Here is a 12435-nt window from a genome sequence, read left to right on the forward strand (position 1 = left end):
GGTGACTACATATAGTTCACACATGTATAAGGTGAGGCGGTGCTATAGCCACAGGGGAATAAGTAAATGATGAATGATACCTGTGCACTGTTTCACACCAATTCAGTTTATAGATACTCTATAAATGATCTCTACTGTTTAAATGTTTGGGGTTGGCTTGCCATCACCACGTGGCACACCAAGTCAGTTTATAGATACAGTATAAATGATCTCTACTGTCCAAATGTTTGGGGTTGGCTTGCCATCACCACGTGGCACACCAAGTCAGTTTATAGATACAGTATAAGTGATCTCTACTGTCCAAATGTTTGGGGTTGGCTTGCCATCACCACGTGGCACACCAAGTCAGTTTATAGATACAGTATAAGTGATCTCTACTGTCCAAATGTTTGGGGTTGGCTTGCCATCACCACGTGGCACACCAAGTCAGTTTATCGATACAGTATAAGTGATCTCTACTGTCCAAATGTTTGGGGTTGGCTTGCCATCACCACGTGGCACACCAAGTCAGTTTATAGATACTCTATAAATGATCTCTACTGTCCAAATGTTTGGGGTTGGCTTGCCATCACCACGTGGCACACCAAGTCAGTTTATAGATACTCTATAAATGATCTCTACTGTCCAAATGTTTGGGGTTGGCTTGCCATCACCACGTGGCACACCAAGTCAGTTTATCGATACAGTATAAGTGATCTCTACTGTCCAAATGTTTGGGGTTGGCTTGCCATCACCACGTGGCACACCAAGTCAGTTTATAGATACAGTATAAATGATCTCTACTGTCCAAATGTTTGGGGTTGGCTTGCCATCACCACGTGGCACACCAAGTCAGTTTATCGATACAATATAAGTGATCTCTACTGTCCAAATGTTTGGGGTTGGCTTGCCATCACCACGTGGCACACCAAGTCAGTTTATCGATACAGTATAAGTGATCTCTACTGTCCAAATGTTTGGGGTTGGCTTGCCATCACCATGTGGCACACCAAGTCAGTTTATAGATACTCTATAAATGATCTCTACTGTCCAAATGTTTGGGGTTGGCTTGCCATCACCACGTGGCACACCAAGTCAGTTTATAGATACTCTATAAATGATCTCTACTGTCCAAATGTTTGGGGTTGGCTTGCCATCACCATGTGGCACACCAAATCAGTTTATAGATACAGTATAAAGGATCTTTACTGTCCAAACGTTTAGGGTTGGCTTGCCATCACCACGTGGCACACCAAGTCAGTTTGCCATCACCTGAAGAGCTGAAGATAAAAGCCACAGACAACAGTTTTTTATTTTCGTTTTTTTTTTTTTGCATTGCACACATCATTTAGAAATCATCTTTTTGGTACAATGTAAGAGAATCTGCATGCCACGCCATCTTCTATGATTGATTGATTGATTGATAAAGTTTATTTACAGAGGGTTGATAAAGTCAGTCAACAAACAGCTGATCTTCCCTGACGCTCTGTCATTCACGCAACCACTCATTCATTCGCATCCATTTGAAACTTGTCTATAAATTAAGGTTAACATTAAATAACAATTAAATAAATAAAAAATTTTTTAAAAAGCTGTCTTATATGTCAATACAGAGTAGTAGTTAGAATAAATACATAAGAAAATTGCCAGATATACAATATATATGTGTTCATAATATATATAAATACAGAAACAGTGAGGACAAAAATTACAAAATCCTGTGGCTATGATATCCCAACAGCACATTATAAAGTGAGCTGTGAAATAGACTCTTTTTCTGTCTATGCCAGTGACAGACTCCTAACCGTCTGTAGCAGGCACCTGCGAGTTTGAAGATCTCTCAAAGGGAGGCTATCATTGAAAACATTCATACTGAAGTGATTTTGTGTCACAACGTATACCTTATTAATTGTCTGTTTCTTTCTCTCTCATTAACTGTGACAGATTCCCAACAGTCCATTCTGTAATGGCACGGGTACATACGAGTGTGGTAGCTGTGCGTGTCCAGAAGGGCGGTATGGCAAGTACTGCGAGTGTGACGGCTCTGAGGTATCCAGTGAGCAGTCTGACGCCAGGTGTATTAGGTGAGTGCTACATTGAAAGTACCATGCTCCTTACAGTTTCTGCACACTCCACAGTCGCTTTATATCACTGCAGAACGTGGGAAGGTCTGCTAGCAACCTGCGGATGGTTATGGGTTTCCCCCGGGCTGTGTCCAGTTTCCTCTCATTATAGTGCTGGCCGCCTTCATAAAAGTGAAATATTCTTGAGTACGGCGTAAAACACTAATCAAATAAATAAATAAATACACCAGTGCATGCCACCACTAGCAACTTTTGTACAGAACTCGTGAACAACACAAGGTAATGGGCTCATGGTGATGAGGCTGGGAGTGGTGTCAGAAAACACAAACTCTGCACCTAAATCTTTGTTCCGTTTATACCTGATACATGTGCACTCTCCTCAGCTGAAGTATGCACAACAACATCATTAAAACGGACACCTGAAATAATTTTTATTCTTATATACAGATACAGAATTGACACTAATTGGCTCACAGTGAGATAGGGTTTCCTGTGTTGCAGCCTTGGTCACGTTTAAATAGATGTACCATACATAAAGTTCAGTTCAGATTAGGCATAGTCTGCGCTTGTCTGTCTCACACCAGCCACTCAGAATCGATTCTGTATTCCTCTAAATCCTTGTTATAGGTTTGTGCAAGGACATCAGGGTTTATGCTAAAGCTAAACAAGCCTACGTGTTTTTCACCGCACCCAAAAGGTCAAGCTTTTCTAGTGGCGGAAGTGATATTAAGTTAGTGTAGAGAGCGGCATCATTGCTGTAAGGAGTATGCTTCAGTACATTTAGATCTGTGTATCAAAAGATTTGAAATACTCCTGAATCAGTGGGCCAGGTGTTGTCTCCCTTTAGCAGCATAACATACATGCACATGCAGGTGTATGGATTTCTCACCAACAGGTGCCTGTTCTTGGGCAGGGAATTTGTAGCTTACGTCAGTCTTACAACTCGTGGGGCCTTGGTGGCAGTAAGCATTTGGTAATGCTAATGGAAGTTTCATGGCGTCCAGTGTTTATTGAGGACCGCTTTTATTATGCCAGCATGGTGTGCAAATCCGTACACCACAAGTGCGAAAGCTCATTAGCAAGTTACCAAAGGCTGGTGGTTTACCTCAGGCACCCGTTTCCTCCACCCATAAAACTGATCAAGTTGGAACATTATTCGTGTCACAGCATAATGCGTTATAGCCAATCCCATGCCTACATGCAGCTCAGTCATCAGTGTTGCAAACTATCTGTACATGACACAAGGAAAAGTTTTGTCAGTAACCACGGTAACTTGCCACAGTTCCAGGTTTACACCAGCCACTCCGTTTTCTGTTCTGACCGCCATCATACAGCCTAATTCCTCAACTTGCTTGCATATGACAGGAATATTTTTGGAGTCATACAGTTTAAATTCTCCTTTTCCTGGATCAAAAGCTCCAAAGAAACAAAGAGAGGGAGGGATTTTGGTATTATTTCATTAGATTTACAATCATAAAGGTAGATTGTGTGTAGTCTTAATCATTCAATCTGAATGCTTGCTGTTTTCCTAATTATTTATTGCTCCCTTTAGAAATACACTTTAGAAAGATCAACACTGTTCTACAGTAGTCAGGGCTATATCTAGAGCCATTTTAATTCTGGAAAACATTTTGGGCTCCCAAACTAATGAAGCTGTAGAAGAAAAAACAAGTAAATTGAAGGAAAATTGATAGTTTTCCAATAAAAAGTTCCGTTTTCACACAAATTTCTTTCATTCACCGACTTAAAAGCTCTCAGAAGGCATCATTTTTGGGGCTGCATATTATAATATTTGTCATGCACGGTCACATTGTCCAATTAAATTTTGGGATCTGGCCTCAGTTTCACAAAGATGTCGTAAATGTGCGATAATCGCTCATATAACAACAGTACGGCAATAGTGATGTACAAAATATTGTACGTCAAATCTATGATAAAAAAAATGATGTAAGCTCCTTTCTGAAACTGTGCCCAGAGGCTTTAATTTTGACCATGACCATGCTAGTAAACATAAAATAGCATAGCAGGTCAGGTACATGTACCTCTAGAATGTCAAGGTTTGTTGGGAATCTAGTGAAAAGCACTGGGACTCTACTTAGTGTCTTTCCCTTATAAACCTTTAATGCCACTGACATATTAAAAGGGGAACATTATTGAGTGAAGCATGGAACACCATTTACATAAGTTCAGAATGGGCCTCCATAGCGAAGCGGTTAGCGTGCCAGCATGCCGCAATGACTCAGGGGCCTATTACCAATGTGGTCATTGTGAGTTCAAGTCCAGCTGAAGCTAGCTTTCTCTTGGACCGTACGAGAGAATGTTTGGCAGCAAATTGCAGATTATCGATGGTTTTCTCCCACCGTGCTGTCTGCTGTTGTATAAGTGAAATATTCTTGAATACTGTGTATTAAAGACATCAGTCGGATAAATACATATAAATAAAGATAAGTTCAGAATTGTGTGAATTGTAAAACCATAATCGCCCGTTCAGGATACTGTAGACACCATTTTCCCCAACCGCTTGTGAATTACTGTTACTCTTGACTCTTGATTATGAACCTTAATGGAACACTTAAGAGTTCGGGGGAATTTTGATTAATTTCATGAAATTCAGTAGTAATTTATTTTTGTTTTTCAGAAAGAACACGACAAGCATTTGTATGGGTAGAGGAGAGTGTGTATGCGGGGAATGTAAGTGTTTTGCCCGCACACCAAAGTCTGATAACAAATTCAGCGGGAAGTTCTGCGAATGTGACGATTATTCCTGCTACTCTGTTGACGGGAAAAAACTGTGCGGGGGTAAGTGTAGTAGCCAGGGGCATGTGAAAACAACAAGTACATTGAGGTAATTTGCAGTAAATATTGATTCTTAATTCTGCAAACTTAATTCTGCAAGTATCAGGTTGGTTTCAGACAGGTCCAAGGCTTCACAAAGTGAACCTACGCACAAAATGTTGTCAAAATCGGAAAGTATTTGGAGCAGTTTTGCACAGACACCAAACGGTGACAGATGGAGAGACCAAATTCAAATATTGTCCAATGCCTTGATGTCTGTGCAAATTCATTCCAATTTTTGTTGTTTACCAAACATTTTGAATGGCAACATGTGCACGTAGGTGTACATAAAATATGTACGAGGCTGATATTTTGTGAAAGGTAATCATTTGGGCTGTTCTAAGGCAATAGCTAAACTTTTATTGGATTTGCGCTGATCTTTTTTTTTTTTTTTTTTTGGTTACAAAATGTCTAGTGTAGCCTGAATGGGCTAATTTTTAGTTATTTTTACCCAAAAACAATTCACCTTTGGGGATAAAATTAGGCATCCTGGTATTAGACTCTGAATTATTATATTTTTTTGATTGATGTTGATACTGTATGCGATTGTTAATACTGTACATGTAGATTATTACTGTAAGTGAATGTTAATACTGTAGATCTAGGTTAATACTGTATGCGAATGTTAATACTGTAGACATAGATTTATACTGTAAGTGAATGTTAATGCTGTAGATGTAGGTTATTTCTGTATGCGAAAGTTAAAACTGTAGATGTAGGTTGATTCTGTAAGTGAATGTTAGTACTGTAGATGTAGATTAATACTGTTTGCGAATGTTGATACTGTAGATGTAGATTCATACTGTATGCGAATGCTAGTACTGTAGATGTAGATTAATACTGTATGGGAATGTAATACATTACATTATTTGTCAGGCCCAGAACAGGGGGTGTGTAAATGTGGGAAATGTCTCTGCCAGCCAGGCTTCACTGGGGACGCCTGTGATTGCCCCTTGAGCAACGCCACCTGTATAGCACCCAGCAGTGGGGTAAGTGTGGGGTCACTGTTCTAGAATGATCATTAATGAAACACTTCCATTGAAAAGTCCATTAGCCTGCGCAGTGACACAGGAGCCTCTCACCAATGCAGTTGCTGTGAGTTCAGGTCCAGCTCATGCTGGCTTCCTCTGTGGCCGTACCTGGGAAGGCCTGTTAGCAACATGCAGGTGGTCGTGGGTTTCCCCTGGGCTTAGCCCGGTTTCCTTCGACAATAATGCTGGTGGTCAGGGTACAAGTAAAATGTTCCTGAGTACTGCGTAAAACACCAATCAAGTAAAATAAAAGTAAAATTTGAGTGAATTTGCACTGATCGTTTTTTAACAGATATCACCAGTATGACATAATTAAATGGTTTTAACTGAGCTTATAGGCCTACTGTAATGCCAATGACAACCTTATTTTCTATATTCAAATAGGATACATGAGTTTGTTTGTTTTCAGCTGTACTGTAATGGTAATGGAGAGTGTGCATGTGGGAAGTGTAGATGTAAAGCCAAGTACAGAGGACCCACCTGTGAGGAGTGCCCGGTGAGTACCCATGCCATCTTAGTACCTGTACATGGTTTTGCTGGAGTATTTGGATTGTGTGTTTTCATTGCCATACCCACAGCTCATTGAAAGCTGAGTCGACCCAGACCATGATTGCAATGGTTTACAAAATGCTTAACAAGCCTTAGCCAATCAGAGAGGTAAAACTTTCCTGAAGTGGAGGTGGAAAAGGTGGATGTTCTTGTTTATCTTTGTGATTAATTATTGGCTGAAAACGAATATGAAAGTGAAAGTGTTCAGCACCAATTTTAAGTGGAAAGGTCAAATCTCTCAAAATTAGTTTATGCAGAATAAACTCAAAACTTAAGTTTATGCAGAATAAATGTTTTGAAGAGCTCAAATGTAGCGGGTCTAAGATTTTCACTTTGTGTCATGCAAATATACATCATTTCAGATGACCTCAACAGAAGCTGAGGTCATCCTATGAAGAGAATGAAAGTATGAAACAAGTTGACCACTACAACAATCTGTCAATAGTAATACTGAACACGATCACAAACCAGCATTGGTGAGCTTGGTGGAAAAACATGAATCAAAGAAATAAATCTCGTGGATAGCGGAATGAATGTACAAAAGGAATACATGCTATAGTCTTGCATGTTTTCATTGGACAGCAACATTCAAATGGGGGACCTGCACCTGCAGGTCGATGTCATGTGTCTACTGACTAGGTTATCTCCCTTGGTTAAATTGAGAAAACAATCACCCCATCGCTGAAGCAATTTTCCTATGCAGGGCTTTTGTGCGCTGAATTAATGGGTCTTTTGCAGGATAAATTCGTCACATGGTTAATTAGTGACAGGATATGGAAATAGGGGTCTTTGTGGCTGAGGTGGTCAGCGTGCCAACACGTTGCATTGACCCAGGAGCCTCCCACCAATGAAGTCGCTGTGAGCTCTTCCAGCCCTTTGCTGGTTTCCTCTTCTGAATGTATATGGGATGGCCTTGCAGCAGCCTGCTGATGGTTGTGGGCTTCCCCAGGGCTCTTCTTGGTTGCCTCCCACGTTAATGCTGGTTGCTATTGTATAAATGAAATATTCTCCAATACGGCATAAAACACCAATCCAATAAATAAAGATATGGAAATATATAGTGTCAGGAACCATAATATTGGGGGTTCTGTGAGAGTCACTGACACCATATATTTCTGTACCCTGTCCCATGAGTAACTTAGGTGAGATCTTAGGTGTCAACTAAGGGTAATAAACCAGACTGCTTGAAAGACTAGGTTGGTGTCACGTGGTAGAAAGATGCCAATTCATGGAAAAATCTTTTTTTTCACTCAGAAGTGAGTTAGTGACCAATAAAAGCATCAACCAAGTCTCAGAAGAAACATAAATTCTTCAGGTATATCAGACAGATATCATTGTGCTGGAAGCAAAAAAAAAAATAGATTGAACTCTCAGTATTTTTCTGAAAAGTAAAGATGCGTAAAATCGTATATGTTGATAGTTAGACTTGTTAGATGAACTAACCATGTGAGGAGAGAGAATCTGTGCATTGATGTTAAAAAAGGAGCAGACTAGATGTCCCCAAAATTAGGAGAATTACAGTACACACTATAAAAACAAATGGCCATACCCGGGAAGGTTTGTCATCAACCTGCGGATGGTCGTGGGTTTCCACCCACCATAATGCTGGCTGCCGTCGTATAAGTGAGATATTCTTGAGTACAGCGTAAAACACCTATCCAAAATAAATAAATAAAGTAAAAACAAAAGGAAGAAAACTGTGAACTCCCATGTTCTGCCTGGATGAAAAGGTGTGTTTTGTTTTTTCTCTGCCAGACTTGCCTGGGACGGTGTGCTGACAACAGAGACTGTGTCCAGTGTAAGGCCTTCCAGACAGGCCCCAAGACCAAGGAAGAGTGTGATGCCCAGTGTCAGAATATAGAAATGGTGGATGAGGCGAAAGGTAACAGCTCATGTTTATTTACATGTGGATAAAGTAATGCCAAACTTCTGGGCATCTCCATGCTTGTGTTTTTATTAAAAGAGCTACTTCAGTCCCAAGAGAAACCAGGAGGAAGGTTTAAGATGATATGAAGGATACCCTATGGAATAGAGCCAGTATAATGGTTCAGAAGGATTTACCATAGATAAGACTATTCAACACCCACAAGTGAAGAGTCCTCAAAATCAAAATGACATGATCACATTTGTTAAATGTGTGATGACCAATCAGACAGAAAAAGACGTCGAGTAAGGCAGTTATACCGAAATGATGTCATGAGCATTTGAAAACATGGTATCATTTTGTGACTACTATGTACATGTACATCAGTGATGGATGAGGTCCAGTGTTCTTGCAGGACATCACACCAGGCAAAATTGGGACCTGTGGGAAACTTTTGTTTTTTTGCTAAATTCTCTGAAACTCAATCGTATCATTTAACCCTGCTTTTAGGATGTACACATGTTGACTGTTTGGTACATGTACATTGTAGCTTTTTATTTGTCGACATTTCAGCCTTCACGCTGAGACCTTTCTCAAATGAATACAGATTTGAGAAAGGCTTCGGCAAGAGTGCTGAAAGCTCATCAAGGTTAAAATTTTACCTGAAGATGCTCAGAAGTTTGCCCTAAATTTATTCCACATAACCCACATTAGAGTTTGAATCACTAAATAAATTGGATTGTGGCGTAGCAGCTGAGCTGCTTATTTTTCAGTCACAAAGGACAAACAAGACGCAGGTTGTAACTCTGCCTTGGACAAGGAATTGTTCTCACTGTTCCTAGGGCCTTGGCAATAAGCTGTTGACGACGTGCATTTGGCCGGTCTAACATATGTTGAAGACACATTTTATTCCACCAATATAGTTAACGTATTGTCAAGTGAAAAGTTTGTCAGTAACTTTTTTTGTCAAGGGTTTTCTCTAGAAAGATTCTTTAGTATTTTTCAAATAAATGAATAAATTTATTTGCCGTGCTCAAGAATATTTCACTTCTAAGACTGTGGCAAGCATTATGGTGGGAGGAAACCGGGCAGAGTCCTGGGGAAACCCACAGCCATTTACAGGTTGCTGACAGACCTTCCCACGTACGACTGGAGAGGAAATAAATAAATAAATCTAGCAATGTATAACTATTTTAAAATATGTAAATGAACCGGTTCATGGCACAGTGGTTAAAGACAACACTAAAATAAGGTATATATCAGATGAAAAACCCTTAAACACTGTCCAGAAAAGTTTTTAGATCGTTTCTAACTGATCCAAATGCATTTAAAACATAGCATTCAACAGTGGTCTGTTGGGTCCCAGACTGTACCAATGACCCCACAGGTGTAATTTTGGCTTGAAATAGTTTGTCTCAAGGCCCATTTGTCCCAGACTGTATCAATGACCTCACAGGTGTATTTTTGCCTTGAAATAGTTTGTCTCAAGGCCCATTTGTCCCAGACTGTACCAATGACCTCACAGGTGTATTTTTGACTTGAAATAGTTTGTCTCAAGGTCCATTTGTTGAATGCATTCATAGCTCTAACTTGGAGATGCATTTTGAATGATGACATGTAGCAATCTGTCAAGTGGCAAATAGCTGACGTGATATCATCTGCCGCAATATTATCAGAAAAGGCCACAGTAAAGTCCAAAGTTATCAATTCATTTTACTAGGTTGAAAACCGTTCTTAAAAAATCAATGCCTTTTGAGGTGCATGCCTTTCAATCACTAAGTACGAACAAGGTTGCGAGTTCAAATCCAGCTTGGGCTGCTTCACCTTCAGCTTTTATTCATTATCTGTCATCAACTAAAATGACTTTAATTTAACAATTCTTGAGTATGATGTAAACTGCCAGAAATTAATCACATGAAATAGGTATGTTATGTTCAACCCATCCTTCCATCCACCCCCTCCCCCCTCCCCACTGCAGTCTTGATATCATTTTTTATGTGTTTACCGATTCTGTTTTCATATATTTATTTCAGTGGAGCACCCTAACATGACTCGGTGTCAGTTTAAAGATGAGGATGATTGTACCTTCTATTTCACATACGAGTACAAATCATCAACAGAGCTCATTATCAAGGCCCAGAGAACTAAAGGTAAGGAAGGGAGATATTTCAGTTTTAGTAATAAAAGGAAGATGTGTGAAAAGAAGTGTAACACTTGTATTGTACCTGATATGCACTCATCTAAAACAGGGAGAGAACTTCCACTTATACAGTATGTATTGTGTCAAATTTGTTGAAGAAAAAATTCGACTTTGAACAAGAGTTACATGTAATGTTCATGAAACGGTCAACAACAAAAATAATACTTATATCAGAAATACTTGATGAAAACATAACAGGTATTACTTGTAGAGAAAACCCTGCATAGTTTCTGTGGTAAACTCTTTTAAATAGAGATTAGAGTTTTCTCTCCAGAGTGCAATATTTACTGTGCATGAAACGAGTTTTATAACCACCTGATGTTGTGTGCAAATTTTGACATGGTAAATTTTGAAGCATACCTCCAGATGTTTACTGCATTGTTTTCTTGTCAACTATCCTTTATCAGTGAGGTTTGAATCCAGTTCAAGCTGACTTTTGATTGCCTTTCATTCATCTCCCATGAGATTCCCATTTTTGCAGTCTAAGTACTGGTTGGCCAAGTGTCAGTATGTTGTGTCTGGGTGGGGTGTCATGTCTGGTGTTTTCAGCATGCTGTTTCATTAGCGGCAGCGTTTTGCTAACATCAAGTCGCCCTGCCACAAGAAGACATGAGATATGTACACGCAAGATATATGCACATGCCTAATGGCTCCTTGTCGTCATATGACGGAAAAATTGTTAAAGTGCGATGTTAAACCCAAAAGCATGCAGACATACATATATGCTCAGCAAGGAAGTTGCAGCTTGGCCCAAGCATTGTAGTCTGCCATTTCACTGAGTGTTGATCTATGTGTTACAGTGTGTCCTGAGGGAGTGAACGTGCTGGCCATTGTGCTGGGTGTGATTGGAGGGATCGTGGCAGTGGGCCTGGCCCTGCTGCTCATCTGGAAACTGCTCACCATGATCCACGACCGGAGGGAGTTTGCAAAGTTTGAGAAGGAGAGGAAAAATGCCAAATGGGATACGGTAAGCTAGATTCAGTATCGTTGTTTCATTGTGATTTTACTGTCACAAGACAGTTATCATTACTGTCAGAAGTGGTCAGCGTCAGGTGGGGTTCTGTGAGCTAGGTTCATTATCGTCAGATATTACTGTCAGAGGTGGTCAGCGCCAAGTGGGATGCTGTGAGCTAGATTCATTATCTTCAGATATTACTGTCAGAAGTGGTCAGTGCCAAGTGGGATACTGTGAACTAGGTTCATTATCTTCAGACATTACTGTCAGAAGTGGTCAGTGCCAAGTGGGATACTGTGAACTAGATTCATTATCTTCAGATATTACAGTCAGAAGTGGGCAGTGCCAAGTGTGATACTGTGAGCTAGATTCATTATCTTCAGATATTATTGTCAGAAGTGGTCAGTGCCAAGTGGGATATTGTGAGCTAGATTCATAATCTTCAGATATTACTGTCAGAAGTGGTCAGTGCCAAATGGGATACTGTGGGCTAGATTCATAATCTTCAGATATTACTGTCAGAAGTGGTCAGTGCCAAGTGGGATACTGTGAGCTAGATTCATTATCTTCAGATATTACTGTCAGAAGTGGTCAGTGCCAAGTGGGATACTGTGGGCTAGATTCATTATCTTCAGATATTACTGTCAGAAGTGGTCAGTGCCAAATGGGATACTGTGGGCTAGATTCATAATCTTCAGATATTACTGTCAGAAGTGGTCAGTGCCAAGTGGGATACTGTGAGCTAGATTCATAATCTTCAGATATTACTGTCAGAAGTGGTCAGTGCCAAGTGGGATACTGTGAGCTGGATTCATTATCTTCAGACATTACTGTCAGAAGTGGTCAGTGCCAAATGGGATACTGTGGGCTAGATTCATAATCTTCAGATATTACTGTCAGAAGTGGTCAGTGCCAAGTGGGATACTGTGAGCTAGATT

The 12435-nt window shown here is 40.1% G+C and overlaps 1 protein-coding gene across 1 annotated transcript in view; it reads left to right on the forward strand.

Moving 5' to 3' along the window:
* The window catches only part of LOC135477850 (integrin beta-1-like), a 50044-nt gene that overhangs the window by 30179 nt on the left and 7430 nt on the right, over positions 1-12435 (forward strand). The window contains exons 16-22 of the mRNA XM_064758056.1: positions 1924-2063; positions 4702-4862; positions 5775-5887; positions 6339-6425; positions 8234-8360; positions 10376-10492; positions 11343-11509. Coding sequence (XP_064614126.1) covers positions 1924-2063; positions 4702-4862; positions 5775-5887; positions 6339-6425; positions 8234-8360; positions 10376-10492; positions 11343-11509 — 912 coding nt within the window. The remainder of the gene's footprint in view (positions 1-1923; positions 2064-4701; positions 4863-5774; positions 5888-6338; positions 6426-8233; positions 8361-10375; positions 10493-11342; positions 11510-12435) is intronic.

The sequence above is a fragment of the Liolophura sinensis genome, chromosome 11 (genome assembly GCF_032854445.1).
Source record: "Liolophura sinensis isolate JHLJ2023 chromosome 11, CUHK_Ljap_v2, whole genome shotgun sequence".
Classification (NCBI taxonomy): Eukaryota; Metazoa; Mollusca; class Polyplacophora; order Chitonida; family Chitonidae; genus Liolophura; species Liolophura sinensis.